At 47.7% G+C, this 27,961-nt stretch overlaps 2 protein-coding genes across 11 annotated transcripts in view; one reads left to right on the top strand and one right to left on the bottom strand.

The window, feature by feature from the left end:
• The window catches only part of LOC128697039 (alanine racemase), a 47,564-nt gene extending 34,688 nt beyond the window's left edge, over positions 1 to 12,876 (bottom strand). For 3 of the 6 annotated variants that reach the window (XM_070095277.1, XM_070095273.1, XM_070095272.1), the window contains exons 1-2: positions 12,760 to 12,854; positions 5,492 to 5,693 (exon numbers count right to left, since the gene is read on the bottom strand). In XM_070095277.1, coding sequence (XP_069951378.1) covers positions 5,492 to 5,526 — 35 coding nt within the window. In that variant the 5' untranslated portion in view covers positions 5,527 to 5,693; positions 12,760 to 12,854. Of the gene's footprint in view, positions 1 to 5,491; positions 5,694 to 12,129; positions 12,714 to 12,759 lie in introns of those variants that run through there. The other 3 variants (XM_070095276.1, XM_070095274.1, XM_070095275.1) reach the window with 2 other exon arrangements.
• Positions 12,877 to 14,378: 1,502 nt separating this feature from the next.
• Positions 14,379 to 27,961, top strand: part of LOC128697091 (flap endonuclease GEN homolog 1) — a 59,579-nt gene continuing 45,996 nt past the window's right edge. For 2 of the 5 annotated variants that reach the window (XM_070095279.1, XM_070095283.1), the window contains exons 1-4: positions 14,415 to 14,541; positions 25,404 to 25,526; positions 25,989 to 26,153; positions 27,411 to 27,456. In XM_070095279.1, coding sequence (XP_069951380.1) covers positions 25,405 to 25,526; positions 25,989 to 26,153; positions 27,411 to 27,456 — 333 coding nt within the window. In that variant the 5' untranslated portion in view covers positions 14,415 to 14,541; position 25,404. Of the gene's footprint in view, positions 14,542 to 25,403; positions 25,527 to 25,988; positions 26,154 to 27,410; positions 27,457 to 27,961 lie in introns of all 5 variants that reach the window. The other 3 variants (XM_070095281.1, XM_070095280.1, XM_070095282.1) reach the window with 3 other exon arrangements.

Here is a 27,961-nt window from a genome sequence, read left to right on the forward strand (position 1 = left end):
GCTGTACGAACCCTGAGACACCTGATGTTCGTGTCCGTGGTGAGCCAGGATCACGTATGAGATGGACGTTCTTGTCCGTGGTGAGCCAGGATCACGTATGATATGGACGCTCGTGTCCGTGGTGAGCCAGGATCAAGTACAATGTTGGTGGTGCAATTACACGGGACGGGCTGTACATCTCAGTCTAACTGGGGTCCTCTTCATCTGCTGAAGAGGACCTCAGAGGTCGTTATATGCAGGTCCTCTCTATATTTTTTTTGTGTTTTGTCTTCAGATTAGTATAACTGTTTTGTCAACAGTAATTTATATTATACAATGCAATACTTTATGCAACATATCACGTAACATTACATGTAACAACTGTCACACACAGTACCGAGTTTTACAATACCTGTCACACACAGTACCGAGTGTTACAGTGCCTGCCACACACAGTACCGAGTGTTACAATACCCGTCACACACAATAACTAGTATTACAGTACCTGTCACACATAGTACCGAGTGCTACCATACTTATCACACGCAGTACCGAGTGTCACAATACCTGTCACAGTACAGTGTTACAATACCTGTCACACACAGTACCGAGTGTTACATGACACACAGTACTGTTCCAATGCCTGACATACACAGTATCGTGTTACAACACCTGACACACACTGGCGAACATTCTAGGAATCTAGGTTACAAAACATGTGTTACGTCAACTAACTTTCACAACCTAGACGCCATGAATGTGATGAAGATTTCCTGTGTGTTAAGAAGCTTGGGCCTTCCCGGTCTCTCACTGCTGGTCTACTGGAAGGGTCGAGTCTCAGGGACCCTGTAGCGGCCTCTGCCCTGGCCGCTACGGGGTCCCTGAAGCTTGGGCCTTCCTGGTCTCTCACTGCTGGTCTACTGGAAGGGTCGAGTCTCAGGGACCCTGTAGCAGCCTCTCCCCTGGCCGCTACAGGGTTCAATCATAGCTGTGCCACCCCTAACATACCTGTTCTTAAAGGTATGTATAGATCCTAAGTCAACCACTTCCTCTCTAGGTATTTTCTAACAACCCTGTGACTCATCTGAGTTCTTAACTTCTAGCTGTGCCCTTGTGTACCCGTGACCCGTCTCTCAAACAGATTCTCCTTGTCCACCCTGTGTATTCTTCTAAGTATTTTGTACGTCATAATTATGTCGCCCCCTGTTTTCTAATATCAGATTTAGTTCCTCTAATCTCTTCTCACAGTTGAGACCTCTGCTCTGGTACCTGTGAGTGTGTGCTTGTGTGTATGTGTAGGGGCGAGAGAGAGAGAGAGAGAGAGAGAGAGAGAGAGAGAGAGAGAGAGAGAGAGAGAGAGAGAGAGAGAGAGAGAGAGAGAGAGAGAGAGAGAGAGAGAATCAGGTTAGGTAAGGTTTGTCAGGACACAGGACAAATATTTCCTAATGTGGGTCTTAGTTATATGATGACCCACATCATCTAACCGAGACTTTCCACTGCGCATCATGCAACACTGCGCATCATGCAACACTGTGCATCATGAAAGACAGTACTTGCAATCGAACTGAACAGTGACATTTAAGTGTGTCATTTTCAACAAGTGTAGCGGCTGTGTTGCAAGTCGTCTGCTGTGTTGCAAGTCGTCTGCTGTGTTGCCAGCATCAAGCTGAGCTACTGGCTATATACTGCACATATCAGTAGTGTGTTTATCAGTCATGTCTATCTGTATAATACAACGTAACGATGCATTAATGAAAAATACGTATGGCTGGTGTATTGCCTTCACTGAAACAAAGTTAATGGATGACACAAACATGAAATAAGTGATCAGTAGCAACCTCCAGAGAGGCGTGTGCCTACACCTCTCTCACACGTATGTTATGTAATATTTATTTTTTTTGGCAATTACTTCGCATCGTGAAATTGCAGGAGCAAATTCACCATCCGGGCAATCTCCAAAAAAGTTATTTCAACATCTGTGGATGTATAACAAAGAAGCCGGATATAACTTGATTGTTGGGAAGCTACAGGTCCAGGTTTTGCTGTGACAATATGCGAGACAGGAAGCTTGTGTTGACAGGTGGCATCAGAGACCAACACTGACAACACAATTGACCGGATGTGAGGAATTTCAGGTACTCCCTTTAAATTATCAACAATGATCCATTGGGCTTTGTTGCAAGCTTGCATCCAAGATATTCTAACGAAGGGAATCCCTTTCTGAGCTGTTAAAGTCATCAGATCGTCTTGAAATCATTTATGAGAACGAGATCACATCTACAAGTGAATGTCAGTATAGCTACTGAATTCCCCTATACGTATACTTGTGTAGTATAATGGAGCAGACGTTAGCTTTTCTTTTAGTGTTTGGAATGCTCTTTCTTGACGGAAGGTCCAAACGAAAGGAGCATCTTTCTTAAGCAATTCATGAAAGCGGATGCTCAGCTGATGTCACTAGTGATAAGGTATGGATGAAATTCTAACACCGAGACTGATGCAACAGCAAAACATTGGTGGAAATCTGATCGCCCTAAAACTATGTAGATATAAAATTCCATTTGCATTTCTTTGGCCGCCACAGTGGGGACAGATCCTTTCTCTAACATTGAAGGAACCTGGATCTGACAGCTCCACACCAACACCAGTACACCTCATAACCAACACCAGCACACCTCATAACCAACACCAGTACACCTCATATCACTATAATTGTGAACACAGAGTCAGGTTTTGCTCCACCTGTGGCTGCCATGACTAAGAACTGGATGACTGATATGCTCTCGAGCAAATGCCGGGCCAAAGCACAGGCAGCAGGAGTTGGAAGAGGAGGTAGAAGAGAATAAGATAGCCACCCACAGTCGTCTCTTATCTAGCCAGCACAGCCCAGAAAAATCAGCAACAAATCATACATACTAAGACACCAGTTGTCGAATCAGCAACAAAAACACAGGCACCCAGACAATGTTCCAACTGTCACCACTGAGAGCTGTCTGAGACGCCAGGTGTGATTACTGTCATAGGTGGGTGCACCAGGGGGAACAGTGCAGACACCAGTAGGAATTGTCGACACCAGGGGGAACAGTGTCGACACCAAGGGGAACAGTGTCGACACCAAGGGGAACAGTGTCGACACCAAGGGGAACTTAGCAGACAGGACCATTGGTTCTTTAGAGATTTAATGTCTGAACAAATTAGCAACATCTGTCGTCCCACTTCATGGGCGGGGCGACAGAGACATCACAGTGGTGGTCATGGGCGGGGCGACAGAGACATCACAGTGGTGGCACTGATGTGGACTTCAGTGAAAGTATACACACTCAACTCAGCTGTTTGTGACCTGATAAAGCCCACTGTGTGGGTGGAATGTAGTCAATAATGGATCGCATTATAACTGCATTTGTGCCTGCCTATAAAATGAGCTGTGGGAGGAAACAGCTCCTAGCTTGTTAATGCCACAGTTGTAATAATTATAATAATTATATACGTACAATACCGACAAGTAGACGAGACAGACACATGTACAATAATAAAGATCTTTACTGTCGACAATATTCCCAAATAAAAATACCCAACTGTTGCATATACATGACTTACCCGTAAATAAATGTAACACTGGAGAGAGAGAGAGAGAGAGAGAGAGAGAGAGAGAGAGAGAGAGAGAGGAGAGAGAGAGAGAGAGAGAGAGAGAGAGAGAGAGAGAGAGAGAGAGAGAGAGAGAGACTGACTGACTGACTTATATTATGGTCCCAGCCCCTGGATCTAGGGTCAAGTAGCTATCCCCTTTAAAGATGAACCTCAACCCCCCCTAGACTGCGTCACTGGCCCCTACTACTCCACAACCACCCCTAGACTGCGTCACTGCCCCCTACTCCTCCACAACCACCCCAGGCTGCGTCACTGCCCCCCTACTCCTCCACAACCACCCCAGGCTGCGTCACTGCCCCCTACTCCTCCACAACCACCCCAGGCTGCGTCACTGCCCCCTACTCCTCCACAACCACCCCAGGCTGCGTCACTGCCCCCTACTCCTCCACAACCACCCCAGGCTGCGTCACTGCCCCTACTCCTCCACAACCACCCCAGGCTGCGTCACTGCCCCCTACTCCTCCACAACCACCCCAGGCTGCGTCACTGCCCCCCTACTCCTCCACAACCACCCCAGGCTGCGTCACTGCCCCTACTCCTCCACAACCACCCCAGGCTGCGTCACTGCCCCCCTACACAACCACCCCAGGCTGCGTCCACTGCCCCCTACTCCTCCACAACCACCCCAGGCTGCGTCACTGCCCCCTACTCCTCCACAACCACCCCCCAGGCTGCGTCACTGCCCCTACTCCTCCACAACCACCCCAGGCTGCGTCACTGCCCCTACTCCTCCACAACCACCCCCAGGCTGCGTCACTGCCCCCTACTCCTCCACAACCACCCCAGGCTGCGTCACTGCCCCCTACTCCTCCACAACCACCCCAGGCTGCGTCACTGCCCCCCTACTCCTCCACAACCACCCCAGGCTGCGGCACTGCCCCCTACTCCTCCACAACCACCCCAGGCTGCGTCACTGCCCCCCCTACTCCTCCACAACCACCCCAGGCTGCGTCACTGCCCCCCTACTCCTCCACAACCACCCCAGGCTGCGTCACTGCCCCCTACTCCTCCACAACCACCCCAGGCTGCGTCACTGCCCCCCTACTCCTCCACAACCACCCCAGGCTGCGTCACTGCCCCCCTACTCCTCCACAACCACCCCAGGCTGCGTCACTGCCCCCTACTCCTCCACAACCACCCCAGGCTGCGTCACTGCCCCCTACTCCTCCACAACCACCCCAGGCTGCGTCACAGCCACATCCTCCACCCCCCACCCCACCTTCCTCCTATACCCAGGGTCAATACCAGTATTGGAATGAAGATGAAAGTCAACACTGGTAAGACAACCAGGCATCTTGTGCCACCTCCATCATCACCACCATTTTTGCTGATAAACAAAACACTAATGTGTATTATCAACATTACTCTCACCACTAGTGTATATTATCAACATTACTCTCACCACTAGTGTATATTATCAACATTACTCTCACCACCAGTGTATATTATCAACACTACTCTCACCACCAGTGTATATTATCAACACTACTCTCACCACCAATGTATATTATCAACACTACTCTCACCACCAATGTATATTATCAACACTACTCTCACCAACAGTGTATATTATCAACATTACTCTCACCACTAGTGTATATTATCAACACTACTCTCACCACCAGTGTATATTATCAACATGTACTGGGTACTTGATTACATGTATGACGTTATACATAAGAGAAATACAGTGAGACGAATGTATATTAATTTGAGGATATATTTACACTGGGTATGACCCTCACTTCCCTCTCTCTCAATGGTTCCTGACACTTGTATTTATTTTATGAGTGCCGGTGTAAGGTCGGGTTGCAGGGGCGATGATCCTTATAACCGTCAACAAACAACAGCGACCACATCAACTAACCTTGCTGTGCCAGGTTTGTTAATAATGGCACCCATGGCAGCCTTCCTGGTGCTGTCACACTGGAACTAATCTTCTGGAATGATGTAACTGGCACCCACTTCCCTCACAGCAAACCAAAATTGTTTTCCTCGTATAGCTGCAGTTTGTGTTGCATTATTTCTGTTGTGCCTCAGACAACATTGTGTTTCTTGTGTCACATGTGCTGAAATATAACAGTGATAGTTTGAGCATGTCTGGCTAGTGTTGAGTATGGTCACTCACGTCTGGCTAGTGTTGAGTATGGTCACTCACGTCTGGCTAGTGTTGAGTATGGTCACTCACGTCTGGCTAGTGTTGACTATGGTCACTCACGTCTGGCTAGTGTTGAGTATGGTCACACTCACGTCTGGCTAGTGTTGAGTATGGTCACTCACATCTGGCTAGTGTTGACTATGGTCACTCACGTCTGGCTAGTGTTGACTATGGTCACTCACGTCTGGCTAGTGTTGAGTATGGTCACACTCACGTCTGGCTAGTGCTGAGTATGGTCACACTCACGTCTGGCTAGTGTTGAGTATGGTCACACTCACGTCTGGCTAGTGTTGAGTATGGTCACACTCACGTCTGGCTAGTGTTGAGTATGGTTACACTCACGTCTGGCTAGTGTTGAGTATGGTCACACTCACGTCTGGCTAGTGTTGACTATGGTCACACTCACGTCTGGCTAGTGTTGACTATGGTTACACTCACGTCTGGCTAGTGTTGACTATGGTCACTCACGTCTGGCTAGTGTTGACTATGGTCACACTCACGTCTGGCTAGTGTTGAGTATGGTCACACTCACGTCTGGCTAGTGTTGACTATGGTTACACTCACGTCTGGCTAGTGTTGAGTATGGTCACACTCACGTCTGGCTAGTGTTGACTATGGTCACACTCACGTCTGGCTAGTGTTGACTATGGTCACACTCACGTCTGGCTAGTGTTGACTATGGTTACACTCACGTCTGGCTAGTGTTGACTATGGTCACTCACGTCTGGCTAGTGTTGACTATGGTCACACTCACGTCTGGCTAGTGTTGACTATGGCCACTCACGTCTGGCTAGTGTTGACTATGGTCACTCACGTCTGGCTAGTGTTGACTATGGTCACTCACGTCTGGCTAGTGTCGAGTCTGGTCACTCCCGTCTGGCTAGTGTTGACTATGGTCACTCACGTCTGGCTAGTGTTGACTATGGTCACTCACGTCTGGCTAGTGTTGAGTATGGTCACTCACGTCTGGCTAGTGTTGAGTATGGTCACACTCACGTCTGGCTAGTGTTGAGTATGGTCACACTCACGTCTGGCTAGTGTTGAGTATGGTCACACTCACGTCTGGCTAGTGTTGAGTATGGTTACACTCACGTCTGGCTAGTGTTGAGTATGGTCACACTCACGTCTGGCTAGTGTTGAGTATGGTCACACTCACGTCTGGCTAGTGTTGAGTATGGTCACACTCACGTCTGGCTAGTGTTGAGTATGGTCACACTCACGTCTGGCTAGTGTTGAGTATGGTCACACTCACGTCTGGCTAGTGTTGAGTATGGTCACACTCACGTCTGGCTAGTGTTGAGTATGGTCACACTCACGTCTGGCTAGTGTTGAGTATGGTTACACTCACGTCTGGCTAGTGTTGAGTATGGTCACACTCACGTCTGGCTAGTGTTGAGTATGGTCACACTCACGTCTGGCTAGTGTTGAGTATGGTTACACTCACGTCTGGCTAGTGTTGAGTATGGTCACACTCACGTCTGGCTAGTGTTGACTATGGTCACACTCACGTCTGGCTAGTGTTGACTATGGTTACACTCACGTCTGGCTAGTGTTGACTATGGTCACTCACGTCTGGCTAGTGTTGACTATGGTCACACTCACGTCTGGCTAGTGTTGAGTATGGTCACACTCACGTCTGGCTAGTGTTGACTATGGTTACACTCACGTCTGGCTAGTGTTGAGTATGGTCACACTCACGTCTGGCTAGTGTTGACTATGGTCACACTCACGTCTGGCTAGTGTTGACTATGGTCACACTCACGTCTGGCTAGTGTTGACTATGGTCACACTCACGTCTGGCTAGTGTTGACTATGGTTACACTCACGTCTGGCTAGTGTTGACTATGGTCACTCACGTCTGGCTAGTGTTGACTATGGTCACACTCACGTCTGGCTAGTGTTGACTATGGCCACTCACGTCTGGCTAGTGTTGACTATGGTCACTCACGTCTGGCTAGTGTTGACTATGGTCACTCACGTCTGGCTAGTGTCGAGTATGGTCACACTCACGTCTGGCTAGTGTTGACTATGGTCACTCACGTCTGGCTAGTGTTGACTATGGTCACTCACGTCTGGCTAGTGTTGACTATGGTCACTCACGTCTGGCTAGTGTTGACTATGGTCACTCACGTCTGGCTAGTGTTGACTATGGTCACTCACGTCTGGCTAGTGTTGACTATGGTCACTCACGTCTGGCTAGTGTTGACTATGGTCACTCACGTCTGGCTAGTGTTGACTATGGTCACTCACGTCTGGCTAGTGTTGACTATGGTCACACTCACGTCTGGCTAGTGTCGAGTATGGTCACACTCACGTCTGGCTAGTGTTGAGTATGGTCACTCACGTCTGGCTAGTGTTGACTATGGTCACACTCACGTCTGGCTAGTGTTGAGTATGGTCACTCACGTCTGGCTAGTGTTGACTATGGTCACTCACGTCTGGCTAGTGTTGACTATGGTCACACTCACGTCTGGCTAGTGTTGAGTATGGTCACACTCACGTCTGGCTAGTGTGACTATGGTCACTCACGTCTGGCTAGTGTTGACTATGGTCACACTCACGTCTGGCTAGTGTTGACTATGGTCACTCACGTCTGGCTAGTGTTGACTATGGTCACGCTCACGTCTGGCTAGTGTTGACTATGGTCACACTCACGTCTGGCTAGTGTTGAGTATGGTCACACTCACGTCTGGCTAGTGTTGACTATGGTCACTCACGTCTGGCTAGTGTTGACTATGGTCACTCACGTCTGGCTAGTGTTGACTATGGTCACTCACGTCTGGCTAGTGTTGACTATGGTCACACTCACGTCTGGCTAGTGTTGACTATGGTCACACTCACGTCTGGCTAGTGTTGAGTATGGTCACTCACGTCTGGCTAGTGTTGACTCTGGTCACACTCACGTCTGGCTAGTGTTGACTATGGTCACTCACGTCTGGCTAGTGTTGACTATGGTCACTCACGTCTGGCTAGTGTTGACTATGGTCACTCACGTCTGGCTAGTGTTGACTATGGTCACTCACGTCTGGCTAGTGTTGACTATGGTCACACTCACGTCTGGCTAGTGTTGACTATGGTCACACTCACGTCTGGCTAGTGTTGACTATGGTCACACTCACGTCTGGCTAGTGTTGACTATGGTCACACTCACTTTTTCACGTCTTAATTGGCTTAAATATTTCAAATTCCTACAAATTATCGTAATTATAACATGTGACTTTATTGTAATAATCTTTCACAGTCAGTAGCTTCAGATGCAGGATTATATTCAGTTTCATGTGGTATAGGGTAGCATTACAGGCGCTCAATGTGCGTCCCTCTGGTTGCTCGGTAAACATCGATGTGATAGTCCAGTTCGGTGCAGACGCTCTGCAGCATATCTGGTGTTATGGTCGAAATTTTCAGGTCCTCCAGGGTTGCAGGTAGTGGTGGTACGTGACCTGTGCTCTTCACGTACCCCCAAAGAAAGAAGTCACAAACAGATCCGGTGACCTCGCAGGCCACTTACAGAGGTCACATTGAGTGTCTGTAATGCTACCCTATACCACATAAAACTGAATATAATCCTACATCTGAAGCTACTAACTGTGAAAGATTATGACAATAAAGTTAAATGTTATACCTGTTTGACATCAGGGAGTGTTTTTGTGGACACTTTGTATAATAACTAAACTGTTTATTATATTTCATATCTTTATCAGCATTGCATTATTATTTTATATTATTAGTAGTATTTATTATTTTGCACTAAACCTTGAGGGGTTATACGACACTTAAGAATTTTTAGAAAAAATAAGTGTGATCTGTGGAAAACAAGAAGGTAGATCCAAGTCCCTGGATCAAGAGCCTTGCATCCTTATTACATTCACGGAGAAGTGCTAAAACCGTAAGGGTCATACAGCGTCCTTTGTAAAGTGAAAAAAAATCAAGTTTGATTCGAGGAAAGAGAGAATAACTACTTCCGTGGATTAAAAGCTGTTCATTATGATCAAGTGAACAAGAGTATATTTAAGTGTGAACATTAACCTGGTGTTCACTAATAATTAACTTGAGGTACCTAACTCACTCTCTCAAAATTAGACACATGTACAACATCTGGCTATCTTTATTGTAGACGTTTCGCCATCCAGTGGTTTTATCAATACAAATTCCAGAACATGACTGGAAGATAAGAACTATATACAAAAGATGAGGTAATCAGTCCCTCAGTCTTTTAGTTGGTGTGAAGATCACCGTAGTCGGACACAGAGTCCTGAATAATATATAAATTAGTGTGTAGTGGTCACAAACACGAGTCACCAGTGAGGAATGTTGCTGCTGGAATGTTGCTGCTGGAATGTTGCTGCTGGAATGTTGCTGCTGGAATGTGGGGACCAACACCAATCATCAGTTGCAATAAAAATACTGAGGAATGCGCTTAATACGAGTCAAAAGCCTTGAGGAAGAATAGAAGAAACCTTGAAGAAGCCTTAAAGAAGACTTGAAATATAAACTTGAACATTAGAACAAATGTTAATGGCATTTTTCAGAGTAATTTACAAGCGAAATTAAAAAAAAAATCAAAGTCACTAGTGACATGGTTTTCTGATATAAATATTTCCCCAGGTCCTGATACTCTTCTCCAGAGTTATTAAGGAATGTAAGGAGGAATTTAGCAAACTATTGGCTAGTTTTTTCAACGTATCACTACATATAGATTTTTTCTACCGGATAAGTTAAAAATGGCAAAAATAATACGTCTTCAAAACAGGAGATAGGTTGCTAGCCTCGAATTATAGGCCAATAAGCCTAACCTACAATGTGCGGAAAAAAATATGGAATTAATTACTGCAGAAGCAATTTCAAGCCACCGTGAAATATAAGTTGATCAATGAGCATATAGTATTGTTCTGTAAGTTGTCTGAGCAGATACACGATAATAATGAATACCATACCGATACACGAATTTCAATAAGGCTTTTGATAGTGTCACACTGGACAAGAAAGTAGCAGCACAGGGTATACGAGGAAAAAAATTCCTAGATCGAAGCATGGTTTACAGCTAGGCTGTATAATCCGGAAGGATTATACAGCGCCTATGGGGGAGAGGGAGGTATTCAGGTTCAACGCAGGGAACTGCAACACAGATCCAATTTCCAAGATCAAGAGCCCCCTCACCAGCATCAAGGAACCTCCCATGAGGGTTGAGTTTACATAAGGCGAACTAAGCGTGAGGACACCACCAGTGGCGTCCCACATGGGTCACTACTGGACACCTGTTGTTTACAATATACATGACGTAGGCGATTCAACAAATAGCCACATTAACGTTTTTTTTTTTTTGTGATGACATGAAAATGTGAAATCAAATATTCAAATACACTGATGCCATGAAAATAAGTCTTAAAAAACCCACGAAAAAAAAGGCTTCGAAGAAACATTGAAAAATACCCTTAAAAAAAAAGGTTTTGATTCCTTTGAAGAACAAGCCTTGAAGAACCCTTGAGAAAGCCGTAAAGAAACCTTGAAGTAGGCTTCAATATGGAGCCTTGAAGAACCCTTGAGAAAGCCGTAAAGAAACCTTGAAGTAGGCTTCAATATGGAGCCTTGAAGAACCCTTGAGAAAGCCGTATAGAAACCTTGAAGTAGGCTTCAATATGGAGCCTTGAAGAACCCTTGAGAAAGCCGTAAAGAAACCTTGAAGTAGGCTTCAATATGGAGCCTTGAAGAAGATATCTTGAAGAATTTTTGGAGAAGCCTTGAATATGTTTAAGTCTTAAATAAGAAACACTGTGGAAGCCTTTAAAAGAAACCTTGAGCCCTTGAAGAGGATGCTTCTAAGGAAGCCTTGGAGAAGAAATCTTAAAGCAGAAGCCTCGAAGATGCTTAGGAGGAAATGATGGAAGAAGAGAGGAAGTGATGGAGGTACAGAAGGGAAGGAGAAATGGAGGAGACGTGGAGGAGAATACATTATTGCGACTTACAACTCACTCCCTCTAGGGTTAATAACCTCAGTGAGAGAGAGACAGAGAGAGAAGAGACAGAGACAGAGAAACAGGCACAGATGCAGAGGCAGAGACAGACACAGAGACAGACACAGAGACAGACAGAAAGACAGACACACACAGTGTAATAAGTCGCAATACAGTAACTTGAACAGAACACAAATAACTTGCACACAGGAGACAAACTTGATCGCGACGTTTCGGTCAGACTTAGCCACAACAAACCTCCGAGCTGATATCGTGTGACGAGGTAGGACCGAAACGTTGTCATAGGTTTCAATCCTCTACGTCTACGAGTTATTACGATTTCCAAACCAATACTTTCCTACATCATTCTTAAATCTAATATTGGCCATTACTTACTGCTAGGTGAACAGGGACAACAGGTGTAAAGAGTGTCTCGCCCAGGTACCAATTTACAGTTAGGTGAACCGGGACAATAGGTTCAGATAGGCTTACCCATCTTTCTCAACCTGTCTGGGATCTGACTGTCATTGGTGTTTTAAAACGACCCACTACCACTGAGACACCATAAATCAGTCCTTGTATTGTAGGTGCATTCCTGTAATCACAGACGCATTCTTGTTATCGTAAGTGCAGTCCTGCTATCGTAAGTGCAGTCCTGCTATCGTAAGTGCAGTCCTGCTATCGTAAGTGCAGTCCTGCTATCGTAAGTGCAGTCCTGCTATCGTAAGTGCAATTCTGTTATCGTAGGTGCATTATTATAGTAGGCGTATCTGGCTATCAAGGTGCATTGTTATCGCAAGTGCATCACTGCTATCGTAGGTACATTCATCGTTCACTACGATACCTTGGACAAAGAGAGTAACTCCAGTACTTGGGAAGGAGAAAGGAACGGAAATCACCAGATTCCCGATTTCAGAAAGCAAACAAGATTAGTTATATAATATAACTTGGTTATCGCGATAGATAGCCTGAAAGATAACTTGTGTAAGATACGTCTGTCACCTCCTCTGTCACTAGTTAACTTACAGATGAGTGGGAAGGTGATGCTAGGAAAGGTTGGCTCAACACAAGTCACTGACCGGAGCAACACACCCACCCACCGCGCCACCTGACATCACACTAAATATACAGTGGAAATGTCGGAGGCAATGTACTAGTTGTGGCGCAGGGTGGGGGGCCCTCTTGGTGGGGGCCCTCGTGGTGGGGGACCTTCCCTCGGGTCGGGCCCTAGCTAGGGAGGGGTCCACCGGACTGAGGGATATCCTGGGAGATTGGGGGCCATGGAGGCCCCTTAATTGGGAGTAGGTGGGGCCCTGCCTGGGTTCCTTCTCGCACTGCAACACCATCCCGAGGGGCCCTACACCAGGACGGGACCCCTCACTTACCATAATACTTAACAATAATCTTTATTTCTAGAAGTACATGATACAACTTATACAGACCATAGCTGACATCAGTGACATATTATTATATACCTACTTACTGCTAGGTGATTAGGGACACCAGTTCTTAAGAAACATGCCCAGTGTTTCCATCCTTCCCGAGCATCGAACCACGGACACTCAGTGTGTGAGCTGAGTGCGCTACCAAGTTTATTTAGGTACAGGTACACATAAGTAGTTTGTAGTTCTTACACGATATATTACGGTTAATCGTATTGAAGGCCATTTGCAAGTCTAGGGGTCACCATAACTTTGAGAGCACCTAACGACGTTACAGGTCTCAGGTATAGTCCATCAGATTAACTAGTGTCTGTCAAGATCTCCTGAAACCTGATTGGCAACTATGGATAATGTTTTTGTCATTAAGATACTTAACTACTTGACAGTGCACAGCGTTCTCTAGAATTTTGGATATCAAACTGAGTATACTAACAGGCCTATAGTTGGTGACGTCAGACCTACTGTTTTTCTTCAAGGTTGGGTAAGGTTCGTCAGGAAACAAGACAAGTGTTTCCTGACGAGGGTCTTAGATGATGACCCGCTGTTGGAGCTTTTGGTCATCTGACCGAGGCCTTCCGCTGGCTATGTTATGGTATAATAACTTCTACACCAAGGAACTTACACATTGTGGTTCAACATGTTTTATATATTACAAGAACTATAATAACCTACATGAAACAGACAAATGACATGAGTAAAAAATCAGTCCCAAATAAAGTATAAAACATTAAATATGCTCGGAATTCGCTGTGTGTATATACGATCAATTCTATAACATAGTTACCCCTCTAAGAGTTTATTTTTTATATTTTTCTACGTTATTTCACACTTGCTTTTACAAATCTAGCCAAGAAAATAATGATCATACAATTCTATATGTATGGTAAGGCTGAAGCTTTGATAATTTCGACTTTTGAGCGTGAAATTAAGAAAAGAAATATTGGGATGTTGCAACTCGGGCGGACAAAATTACTTTCTTTGACCGTAATACAAATGGAATAGTAATCTCGGTGTATATCAAGAGTGTATATGTCGAGAAGTGTATGTCTTTAGGTGGATATACTCTGGGAATATGCTCTAATCCTCCAATTTAGAATAAAATAAGTCCTGAGTGGTGTTAGGCTATAGATAACGCCAAGCCTCAACAATCATCGTGTAGTCGATAAGCTTTAAACCAAGGAGTCATACAATAGAGTTTACTCTGATTCCTCATTCCCAAAACAAATAATTTTTTGAATAGTAGTGGAGAGGTGACAGTCGGCCACAACTACCCACTTAAGTCCAAAAAATTATCAACCCCAGACGCCAGTGACGACCAGGACGTCGAGGTGGGAGGTTGTTACTCGTCTTCATTACGTTAAGTACTGTAATTATTACCATTATTACATGCTATTAAGTACTATAATTATTACATGCTAATCCACATTACATACTGACCCAAATAATTACTACATTTTAATATTGCGAAACAAACACCTCTAGCATGAGGGACACACAGCTAGACTTACTATAACTGCCAGTGAGACACATGCAGCCAGCCAGACACAATAGGCAGATGATTGTTTTATATATATGCAGTGTTTAAATAAAATATATTAAAAAAAAAGTTCTCTGTTGTGTGGATGTGGTAGGTTTGGTCTTCTGTGTTGTGTATGTTAGGTGTTTACCTGGAGAGAGTTCCGGGGGTCAACGCCCCCGCGGCCCGGTCTGTGACCAGGCCTCCTGGTGGATCAGAGCCTGGTCAACCAGGCTGTTGCTGCTGGCTGCACGCAAACCAACGTACGAGCCACAGCCCGGCTGGTCAGGAACCGGCTTTAGGTGCTTGTCCAGTGCCAGCTTGAAGACTGCCAGGGGTCTGTTCGTAATCCCCCTTATGTGTGCTGGGAGGCAGTTGAACAGTCTCGGGCCCCTGACACTTATTGTATGGTCTCTTAACGTGCTAGTGACACCCCTGCTTTTCATTGGGGGGATGGTGCATCGTCTGCCAAGTATTTTGCTTTCCTAGTGAGTGATTTTCGTGTGCATGTTCGGTACTAGTCCCTCTAGGATTTTCCAGGTGTATATAATCATGTATCTCTCCCGCCTGAGTTCCAGGGAATACAGGTTTAGGAACCTCAAGCGCTCCCAGTAATTGAGGTGTTTTATCTCCGTTATGCGACTGGCACCTGCCTCTTTAGGCTTATACTTCAGTTACAAATTCACCTGTTTTAAATGACACTTCAGCATTTATTTTCTATATACTAGGGTGCCACTGTAGTATACACTATGTATACACAATATTTAAACCACGGTTTTATATTTGTTCTATTTGTGATGTATATTACAATGTTTATATTTCTACGTTACCGTAAAACACAAACAAAACTATGTGTATATTATGTCTCCCAATCTGAGTTATGTGTATTGGGTTTTAATTTTTACATATATAATGTTAGATACTTATTACTTCTACTTATTACGCTGTATTTTTGGAGTCTGGCAGGTTTATGTAGAGTGGATATGGTGGGTTTTTGTGCTGTATTGCAGTGTAGGTCTTAATTTCATGTTTGGAGAGGTATACTGTTTGTGTGTAGTATACCACTGTTTTCCCTGTGGTTGTTGTTAGTGTATAATACTTGTATAATACTTGTATAATACTTGTATAATACTTGTATAATACTTGTATAATACTTGTATAATACTTGTATAATACTTGTATAATACTTGTATAATACTTGTATAATACTGTTTGTGTGTAGTATACCACTTTTCCCTGTGGTTGTTGTTAGTGTATGATACTTGTTTTATGTATGTGCAGTTTCTGGATAAGATATATAAAAAAAAGTAGGCAGATGACCGCTCAGACACGCAGGGAGACAAATGTGTAGTTAGCCAGACATGCAGACTGTCATGTAGGGGGTAATGATTAGGGGAATATGGGGGTAAGCGGAGGGAGTTAGTAGGTAGGGGACATGCAGGCGAAGTGGTAGGAGTGAGATGATTAGCGGAGGTCGGTAATGTGAGGTCACTGGTGACTACATCTTCACCTCTCATTATTCTACACTCCACACTACTCACCCTCTCACTACTTTAACTACTCCAGGCAGGCAGGCACACGGCCAGACATGCAGACAGCCTACACCAGGCAGGCAGGCACACGGCCAGACATGCAGACAGCCTACACCAGGCAGGCAGGCACACGGCCAGACATGCAGACAGCCTACACCAGGCAGGCAGGCACACGACCAGACATGCAGACAGCCTACACCAAGCAGGCAGGCACACGGCCAGACATGCAGACAGCCTACACCAGGCAGGCACACGCCAGACATGCAGACAGCCTACACCAGGCAGGCAGGCACACGGCCAGACATGCAGACAGCCTACACCAGGCAGGCAGGCACACGGCCAGACATGCAGACAGCCTACACCAGGCAGGCAGGCACACGGCCAGACATGTAGACAGCCTACACCAAGCAGGCAGGCACACGGCCAGACATGCAGACAGCCTACACCAGGCAGGCAGGCACTCGGCCAGACATGCAGACAGCCTACACCAGGCAGGCAGGCACACGGCCAGACATGCAGACAGCCTACACCAAGCAGGCAGGCACACGGCCAGACATGCAGACAGCCTACACCAGGCAGGCAGGCACACGGCCAGACATGCAGACAGCCTACAGACAGCCAGACAGACAGCCAGGCAGACAGCCTACAGACAGCCAGGCAGGCAGGCACACGGCCAGGCAGGCAGGCACACGGCCAAACAGGCAGGCAGGCACACGGCCAAACAGGCAGGCAGGCAGGCACACGGCCAGGCAGGCAGGCAGGCAGGCACACGGCCAGGCAGGCAGGCAGGCACACGGCCAGGCAGGCAGGCAGGCAGGCACACGGCCAGGCAGGCAGGCAGGCACACGGCCAGGCAGGCAGGCAGGCAGGCACACAGCCAGGCAGGCACAGGCAGGCAGGCAGGCACACAGGCAGGCAGGCAGGCAGGCAGGCACACGGCCAGGCAGGAAGGCACACGGCCAGGCAGGCAGGCACACGGCCAGGCAGGCAGGCACACGGTCAGGGAGGCAGGCAGGCACACGGCCAGGCAGGCAAGCACACAGCCAGGCAGGCAGGCAGGCACACAGCCAGGCAGGCAGGCACACAACCAGTCAGGCAGGCAGGCACACAACCAGTCAGGCAGGCAGGCACACAGCCAGGCAGTCAGGCAGGCACCCACCCAGGCAGTCAGGCAGGCACCCAGCCAGGCAGTCAGGCAGGCACCCAGCCAGGCAGTCAGGCAGGCACACAGCCAGCCAGGCAGTCAGGCAGGCACACAGCCAGCCAGGCAGTCAGGCAGGCACACAGCCAGCCAGGCAGTCAGGCAGGCACACAGCCAGGCAGGCACAGCCAGGCAGGCACAGCCAGGCAGGCAGGCAGGCACACAGCCAGGCAGGCAGGCACACGGCCAGGCAGGCACACAGTCAGGCAGGCAGGCACACGGCCAGGCAGGCAGGCAGGCACACGGCCAGGCAGGCAGGCACACGGCCAGGCAGGAAGGCACACGGCCAGGCAGGCAGGCACACGGCCAGGCAGGCAGGCACACGGTCAGGGAGGCAGGCAGGCACACGGCCAGGCAGGCAGGCAGGCACACAGCCAGGCAGTCAGGCAGGCAGGCAGGCAGGCACACAACCAGTCAGCCAGGCAGGCACACAGCCAGGCAGGCACACAGCCAGGCAGTCAGGCAGGCACACAGCCAGGCAGGCACCCAGCCAGCCAGGCAGTCAGGCAGGCACCCAGCCAGGCAGTCAGGCAGGCACACAGCCAGGCAGTCAGGCAGGCACACAGCCAGCCAGGCAGTCAGGCAGGCACACAGCCAGCCAGGCAGTCAGGCAGGCACACAGCCAGCCAGCCAGGCAGTCAGGCAGGCACACAGCCAGCCAGCCAGGCAGTCAGGCAGGCACACAGCCAGCCAGGCAGTCAGGCAGGCACACAGCCAGGCAGGCACAGGCAGGCAGGCAGGCACACAGGCAGGCAGGCAGGCAGGCAGGCACACAGTCAGGCAGGCAGTCAGGCAGGCACACAGCCAGCCAGGCAGTCAGGCAGGCACACAGCCAGCCAGGCAGTCAGGCAGGCACACAGCCAGCCAGCCAGGCAGTCAGGCAGGCACACAGCCAGGCAGGCACAGCCAGGCAGGCAGGCACACAGGCAGGCAGTCAGGCAGGCAGGCACACAGTCAGGCAGGCAGGCACACGGCCAGGCAGGCAGGCAGGCACACATTCAGGCAGGCAGGCACACGGCCAGGCAGGCAGGCAGGCACACGGCCAGCCAGGCAGTCAGGCAGGCACACAGCCAGCCAGGCAGTCAGGCAGGCACACAGCCAGCCAGGCAGTCAGGCAGGCACACAGCCAGCCAGCCAGGCAGTCAGGCAGGCACACAGCCAGCCAGCCAGGCAGTCAGGCAGGCACACAGCCAGCCAGGCAGTCAGGCAGGCACACAGCCAGGCAGTCAGGCAGGCACACAGCCAGGCACACAGCCAGCCAGACAGTCAGGCAGGCACACAGCCAGCCAACCAGGCAGTCGGGCAGGCACACAGCCAGCCAGGCAGTCAGGCAGGCACACAGCCAGGCAGTCAGGCAGGCACACAGCCAGGCACACAGGCAGTCAGGCAGGCACACAGCCAGGCACACAGGCAGGCACACAGCCAGGCACACAGGCAGGCACACAGCCAGGCACACAGGCAGGCACACAGCCAGGCACACAGGCAGTCAGGCAGGCACACAGCCAGGCACACAGGCAGTCAGGCAGGCACACAGCCAGGCACACAGGCAGTCAGGCAGGCACACAGCCAGGCACACAGGCAGTCAGGCAGGCACACAGCCAGGCACACAGGCAGTCAGGCAGGCACACAGCCAGGCACACAGGCAGTCAGGCAGGCACACAGCCAGGCACACAGGCAGTCAGGCAGGCACACAGGCAGTCAGGCAGGCACACAGCCAGGCACACAGGCAGTCAGGCCGGCACACAGCCAGCCAGGCAGTCAGGCAGGCACACAGCCAGTCAGGCAGGCACACAACCAGCCAGGCAGTCAGGCAGGCACACAGCCAGGCAGTCAGGCAGGGACACAGCCAGGCAGTCAGGCAGGGACACAGCCAGGCAGGCTGGCAGGCACACAGCCAGGCAGGCACACAGGCAGGCAGGCAGGCAGTCAGGCAGGCACACAGCCAGGCAGTCAGGTAGGGACACAGCCATGCAGTCAGGCAGGCAGGCACACAGCCAGTCAGGCAGGCACACAGTCAGGCAGGCACACAGCCAGGCAGTCAGGCAGGCACACAGCCAGGAAGTCAGGCAGGCACACATCCAGGCAGTCAGGCAGGCACATATCCAGGCAGTCAGGCAGGCACATATCCAGGCAGTCAGGCAGGCACATATCCAGGCAGTCAGGCAGGCACACATCCAGGCAGTCAGGCAGGCACACATCCAGGCAGTCAGGCAGGCACACATCCAGGCAGTCAGGCAGGCACACATCCAGGCAGTCAGGCAGGCACACAGCCAGGCAGTCAGGCAGGCACACAGCCAGGCAGTCAGGCAGGCACACAGCCAGGCAGTCAGGCAGGCTCACAGCCAGGCAGTCAGGCAGACTCACAGCCAGGCAGTCAGGCAGGGACACAGCCACACAGCCAGGCAGTCAGGCAGGGACACAGCCACACAGCCAGTCAGGCAGGCAGGCAGGCACACATCCAGGCAGGCAGGCAGGCAGGCACACAGCCAGGCAGTCAGGCAGGCTCACAGCCAGGCAGTCAGGCAGACTCACAGCCAGGCAGTCAGGCAGACTCACAGCCAGGCAGTCAGGCAGGGACACAGCCACACAACCAGTCAGGCAGGCAGGCACACAGCTAGGCAGTCAGGCAGGCACACAGCCAGGCAGTCAGGCAGGCACACAGCCAGGCAGTCAGGCAGGCTCACAGCCAGGCAGTCAGGCAGACTCACAGCCAGGCAGTCAGGCAGGAACACAGCCACACAGCCAGTCAGGCAGGCAGGCACACATCCAGGCAGGCAGGCAGGCAGGCAGGCACACAGCCAGGCAGTCAGGCAGGCTCACAGCCAGGCAGTCAGGCAGACTCTCAGCCAGGCAGGCTCACAGCCAGGCAGTCAGGCAGGGACACAGCCACACAGCCAGTCAGGCACACATCCAGGCAGGCAGGCAGGCAGGCAGGCACACAGCCAGGCAGTCAGGCAGGCTCACAGCCAGGCAGTCAGGCAGACTCACAGCCAGGCAGTCAGGCAGGGACACAGCCACACAGCCAGTCAGGCACACATCCAGGCAGGCAGGCAGGCAGGCAGGCAGGCAGGCACACAGCCAGTCAGGCAGGCAGGCACACAGCCAGGCAGTCTCAGAGTTGTAAGGAAGTGGAATAGTCTGCAAAGTGAGGTAGTGGAGGCAGGAACCATACATAGATTTAAGACAAGGTATGATAAAGCTCATGGAACAGGGAGAGAGGACCTAGTAGCGGCCAGTGAAGAGGCGGGGCCAGGAGCTGAGTCTCGCCCCTGCAACCACAAATAGGTGAGTACAGCCAGGCAGGCACACAGCCAACCACACTCCGAGGAATTACACTTCTAGTTTCTTCAGAATGACAGAGTGCATTTAGACACCTTCCAAACCTATCCAACAGACCTAATTTGTGGAGAAATTGTCCACTTCTGTGAAATCTGGCTTAGTGACAGTGGCAAGGAATCACCATCAGGCCAGTTCTAACGTAGCTTCCTTTGGTAGTTTTGCAGTCGTGTCACTTACCTGGAGTTTACCTGGAGAGAGTTTCGGGGGTCAACGCCCCCGCGGCCCGGTCTGTGACCAGGCCTCCTGGTGGATCAGCGCCTGATCAACCAGGCTGTTGCTGCTGGCTGCACGCAAACCAACGTACGAGCCACAGCCCGGCTGATCAGGAACTGACTTTAGGTGCTTGTCCAGTGCCAGCTTGAAGACTGCCAGGGGTCTGTTGGTAATCCCCCTTATGTGTGCTGGGAGGCAGTTGAACAGTCTCGGGCCCCTGACACTTATTGTATGGTCTCTTAACGTGCTAGTGACACCCCTGCTTTTCATTGGGGGGATGGTGCATCGTCTGCCAAGTCTTTTGCTTTCGTAGTGAGTGATTTTCGTGTGCAAGTTCGGTACTAGTCCCTCTAGGATTTTCCAGGTGTATATAATCATGTATCTCTCCCTCCTGCGTTCCAGGGAATACAGGTTTAGAAACCTCAAGCGCTCCCAGTAATTGAGGTGTTTTATCTCCGTTATGCGCGCCGTGAAAGTTCTCTGTACATTTTCTAGGTCGGCAATTTCACCTGCCTTGAAAGGTGCTGTTAGAGTGCAGCAATATTCCAGCCTAGATAGAACAAGTGACCTGAAGAGTGTCATCATGGGCTTGGCCTCCCTAGTTTTGAAGGTTCTCATTATCCATCCTGTCATTTTTCTAGCAGATGCGATTGATACAATGTTATGGTCCTTGAAGGTGAGATCCTCCGACATAATCACTCCCAGGTCTTTGACGTTGGTGTTTCGCTCTATTTTGTGGCCAGAATTTGTTTTGTACTCTGATGAAGATTTAATTTCCTCATGTTTACCATATCTGAGTAATTGAAATTTCTCATCGTTGAACTTCATATTGTTTTCTGCAGCCCACTGAAAGATTTGGTTGATGTCCGCCTGGAGCCTTGCAGTGTCTGCAATGGAAGACACTGTCATGCAGATTCGGGTGTCATCCGCAAAGGAAGACACGGTGCTGTGGCTGACATCCTTGTCTATGTCGGATATGAGGATGAGGAACAAGATGGGAGCTAGTACTGTGCCTTGTGGAACAGAGCTTTTCACCGTAGCTGCCTCGGACTTTACTCTGTTGACGACTACTCTGTGTTCTGTTAGTGAGGAAATTATAGATCCATCGACCGACTTTTCCTGTTATTCCTTTAGTGCGCATTTTGTGCGCTATTACGCCATGGTCACACTTGTCGAAGGCTTTTGCAAAGTCTGTATATATTACATCTGCATTCTTTTTGTCTTCTAGTGCATTTAGGACCTTGTCGTAGTGATCCAGTAGTTGAGACAGACAGGAGCGACCTGTTCTAAACCCATGTTGCCCTGGGTTGTGTAACTGATGGGTTTCTAGATGGGTGGTGATCTTGCTTCTTAGGACCCTTTCAAAGATTTTTATGATATGGGATGTTAGTGCTATTGGTCTGTAGTTCTTTGCTGTTGCTTTACTGCCCCCTTTGTGGAGTGGGGCTATGTCTGTTGTTTTTAGTAACTGAGGGACGACCCCCGTGTCCATGCTCCCTCTCCATAGGATGGAAAAGGCTCGTGATAGGGGCTTCTTGCAGTTCTTGATGAACACAGAGTTCCATGAGTCTGGCCCTGGGGCAGAGTGCATGGGCATGTCATTTATCGCCTGTTCGAAGTCATTTGGCGTCAGGATAACATCGGATAGGCTTGTGTTAATCAAATTTTGTGGCTCTATCATAAAAAATTCATTTTGATCTTCGACTCTGTCTGGTTAGCGGCTTGCTAAAAACTGAGTCATATTGGGACTTGAGTAGCTCACTCATTTCCTTGCTGTCATCTGTGTAGGACCCATCTTGTTTAAGTAGGGGCCCAATACTGGACGTTGTTCTCGATTTTGATTTGGCATAGGAGAAGAAATACTTTGGGTTTCTTTCGATTTCATTTATGGCTTTTAGTTCTTCCCGCGATTCCTGACTCCTAAAGGATTCTTTTAGCTTAAGTTCGATGCTTGCTATTTCTCTGACCAGTGTCTCCCTGCGCATTTCAGATATATTGACCTCTTTTAGCCGCTCTGTTATTCTTTTCCGTCGCCTGTAAAGGGAGCGCCTGTCTCTTTCTATTTTACATCTACTCCTCCTTTTTCATAGAGGAATAAGCCTTGTGCATACATCGAGTGCCACCGAGTTAATCTGTTCTAGGCATAAGTTTGGGTCTGTGTTGCTTAGTATATCTTCCCAACTTATATCGGTTAGGACTTGGTTTACTTGGTCCCACTTTGTTTTTGTTATTGAAGTTGAATTTGGTGAATGCTCCCTCGTGACTAGTCTCATTTTGTCGGTCTGGGGCTCCACGCATACATGTCTGAACCTCAATTATGTTGTGATCTGAGTATATTGTTTTTGATATTGAACCAAGGGGAGAAAGATCTTGGGTAATGTCGGGTGACCCTTGGGTAAGATGTCAGGTGACTTAGTTAGGTCTGAAGTATTATCAGAAGTTGTCTACAAATCCCAGAGTAGCAACTGAAGGTGTGACCTTGACAGTTCATTCAGGATCGTCCTGTCATTAGCTGAAAAATATTTGCACGGTTGATGCAATTGTTTAAGCAAGCAGTGTATCTTGCTTAATCAGTTCTAGAGGTGCTGTGGTGGTTTTGTACTCCAGGTAGGGTAAGATATATCCAGCGAACCATGCCACTACATGTCTAAGCGGGTTACAGGTTCAAGGTGGGTTCATCGCTTTTAGTTTATCATCTGGATGCACAAATAACCTGCACATAGGAGAGGAGAGCTTACCACGACGTTTCGGTCACGTTATTGTGCCTTTTTTTATTTTTCTTCTGAATCTCGAGTGATTGGGACTCCCATCCTTAGTCTACATCGCAAGATTGATCTTAGAAGTAATGGAGCTCTAACCAGCACCACACTACCAAAATATGCTGGCACTTAGGTCCCCCAGCAAAACATTGGACATGCTATATTGACTTCCTTGTACGACCAACCTCCTACTGACCTTATTTACGATGAAGCACATCGTGTATATTCCCGTCAGTGCCACGTTTACCTAAGAAAGCGAAATGCGCTGTCTAAAAAGAATGTGAAACGTCTTTGTCACAAAGGAAAAATACTACCAGTATCATACTCTAGTGTTAATCTCGACACCCTCAACACACAGTAGACATCTGTCATCCATTTTCCATAACTCTTCTATAGTTCTCTTGACGCTTGAGCCACAATATCAGAAAAAGGCAAACTTTAAAACCCTACCAACCTCGTGTCCTCTCATACTTCCCTTTTCAAACAATCTATCTCAATAATTGACTCCTACATCTCTCAACAATTATTGAAATACATTCACCTTAATATCCACTAATGTCTATAGTCTCAGACTATATATGCTATACGACGCTAGTTCCTACAATATTTATATGCTGAACGACACTAACTTCCACAATACATTACTTTCTGAATTTCGACCTCCTCACCCTCCCTATACTAACCCACCCTTCCTCAGTAATTGAATACTGCCACCGAGCCTAGTTTATCAGCCACTTTAGTCCATAACATCCACGTGCTCTAATACATATATATTACTGTAAACTGATACAGTAATGTCAATATTACAGAAAACATGCAGGAGGAGACTGAAAGAGCTGGAAACCGTGTGAGGCCCACTGATGTGCCCGGTGCTAGGAACAATCATACCTTGTAATAAGGTTACCTAACATACCTTGTAATAAGGTTACCTTACGGTTTGAGGTATCTGGCTGTGTAAAGAATATTTTATTTCTTTGTAATATTGATTTGTTAAGTACAAAGAAAGCCACTATCATGCCGGGGCATTTCGGGTGTAATGCGTCATGTAGGGAAGTATGCAGCCTTACAAGACCTCCCAAGACCTTGGCACGAACTCAGACCTTTCTTTGGACCTCTTAAACAATTAGTAAGTTTATTCAGATTAACACAAATACAGTTACATAGATTATCATACATAGCAGCATATGTGCAAAGAACCTGGGATATCCCAAAAAAGTCAGTGACTTATTTCCATTGGGACTTCTTTCGGGTAACAGCTATTCCCCTCTGGTACCGAGTTTTTCCTATTGACCCTTTTGATACGTCTGACCTTGACCATGATTCCTGTTTCTCCCTCTACAGTGCATCGATTTTCGGATCGTCTGCACATCTCGGGACAGACCAGTTCCTGTCCCCCGTACAAGCGAACCCGACTTGAAACAGACGACTCTAACCCCGTTACCTCTCTCACTTCTCATAAACGGCCTACTAGACAGTTTCTTCCCTTACACTCTGTTTCACTGTAGCTCATGGACTCAATTTTTTACTCTCCAACTGACCTCTCCCACAGACTTTCAGAGCATAGTATCAGCAAGGCACTTCTTCGCCATGTTGGACCAAACATTTCACTTCATTTCATTTCATGATTTCAAGCTCGCCACAGATATATATTATATCTGTCTTCTGCAGCATGGGTGTGAAGGGTCTGTGGAGTGTGTTGAGTTCAGCTGGGGAGAACATTGGTCTAGAAGACTTGGATGGTCTAGTACTGGCTCTGGACCTGTCTACATGGTTGATCAACAGCTGGCTCAGGTATGACAACAATCTCAACTTACTGAGTACATTATACTACACTGTTCCCTAGGTAATTGGCTTGAATTTGCTTCAGTTTGCATACAGCCGACGTACGAATAACTTGGTTGATCAGACCCTGATCCACTGTGAGGCCTGGTCATGGACCGGGCCGCTGGGGCGTTGACAAACCATACCACGGATGGGGATAGAACACGCAATCAGTGTCTCTCAAAACTCCAGACCGTCGCGTTTTTCTCTTGTTTTATGACTAATTTCCCAGCATTACACAAGGCCACAGGCTGGGTCATAAAAAATGTTTAGATATATTAGAGAGATAAACCAAACTGTAGCTGTTGAAAAGTTTATATACTTGTATCCTCCATTTTAACCTTTCACTTGTTTTTATTTACGATTACTTGATCTTCCGTGAGATTATTGTATCATCGTTATGTGGTGTTCTTGTTATTTATTTGCTTACAGAACTTTGTTTTACCGCCTGATAAGTCTGATAAGAGCCGGGGTGGTGCCGCTGGTGGTGCTGGATGGTGCCTCGCCTGAGTGGAAGATGCCTCTCCTGAGTCAACGCCGCTGGAAAAAACTTCTCTACCACACTAGAGGTGTCAGCCTTGCCAAGAAAAAATCCAAGTGAGTCAGAGTTTCTGTGAGTGAAGATATAACTTTGCTCTGAAAAATATTGAATGAGTGTTCTGTGGGCATTAGACATGTTTAACGTGTTGTGTTGCAGGTGCTGCACGAGTGGTCATGGTTTCTGTTTATTAGAGTCTGCAGTAATTGTGATTCAGATATCTGATCTGTTTGACCTTCAGAGGGAAGGATCTTTTTTTTTTTTTTTTTTTTGTTTTTTTTTTTTTTTTTTTTTTTTTTTTTTTTTTTTTTTTTTTTTTTTTTTTTTTTAGATTTTCGCTCATTTCTCTTTTCATTATCAGTGTATGAACCTCCTGTGATTAATAGTCCAATTATAAATACAGTTCTTAACTTGGATTTTTAATTGTTACTGCAGAAGGTATTTTATTCTGACCCTGAATGCTTCTGTACTCAGTTTTTCCAGTCACTCACAGGTCTGTTTACTGCTGCTCTGGTTGTTGAAATTAAATTTATCGAGCCTCCCTTCTCGTAAAATATATTTCCACTCCTGCATTTATACGCGTTTGTACTTCTATGATATAAATTTACGTATGTATAAATATATACTTTGATTATATATATTTAGGCCTTTTGTGTTGGTCAACACATCAAGAAGTGCTTGCAGTGTCGAAGAAAGGAGGAGGAGGAGGTTCGTACAAATACGATCATAGGAAGCACCTCTGCTGCAAAGGTACTTCCTCTGATCGTATTTCCTTGGACCTGTTTTCTGCAACACTGTAAGCTCCTGATGTTGATTGCAACACGAAAGGCCTACAGCTATCATTTAACCCCCCCCCCCACCACCATCCGTAGCTGTTTTGCATATTGTATCGCTAGTTCGCGAGATATGTATATCTATATACTAATATATGTCTAGATATATATAATTTAAAAAATTGTTTAAATGTTTTTTTTTTGTATCATTATTTTCTAAATCCAGATTTTTCTTATATTTCCTCAAAAAATGAACTTTCTACAGAAAATGACTTAACATTAGTAAACAATAATCCTCAAAATTCCTTGTTTTATACGTCTTATACAATGTTGAAATTTGTCATTTTAAACTGCCTTCAGCTTGGCAAAATATATAGTTTTGTGAATGACAAAACAGGCACAATACCATGACTGGAATGGCTTCGTAAATGGTCCAAGTCTGACCGAAACGTCCTCCTAAGCTCATCTCTATGTGCGTGTTTGTGTATATAGTTTTGTGATTTATGTAGTGTAGATGAGTGATGATTGAATAATTGTCTTCAGGTTCAGAGAACCAACAGGCAAGAGGAACTACCACGCAGTTATCGAGGTGAGAACCTGACATGTTTGGCAGAGTTCATCAGTGATGATTGAGATGCCTGGGCAACGCTTGGGTATCTATTGTTGAAACGTTTCGCCTACACAGTAGGCTTCTTCAGTCACATGCAGAGTCAGTAGGTGTATTAGTGACAGGAGGGTGACGTAAATAGTCCCTCAGCCTGGAGAAGAGGTCACTTTCATGGTCTGGAACATCTTTCCACCGTGGAGTCTTGTCAAGCCGTCACTGCTTGACAAAATTTCTGGAGAGCGAAGCGTGTCCACAGTAAAATGTGGCATTAATTTCATGTATGTCTTTTTACCTTATAGTTTTAGATTACATAGTAAAAAGTTACTTTTTTTTTTACACTAATTTTGGTGACCGGATTAACATGTTGGGATTTTAAAACTCAGACCTGTCAGGAAAATAGTTGCCCTGTTTCCTGACAAATATTGCCTAACCTGATGTGCTGCACTTTTATCAAGATTGATGGACTAAACACAGACTCCAGGCTGAG

This window comes from Cherax quadricarinatus, chromosome 49 (assembly GCF_038502225.1).
Source record: "Cherax quadricarinatus isolate ZL_2023a chromosome 49, ASM3850222v1, whole genome shotgun sequence".
Classification (NCBI taxonomy): Eukaryota; Metazoa; Arthropoda; class Malacostraca; order Decapoda; family Parastacidae; genus Cherax; species Cherax quadricarinatus.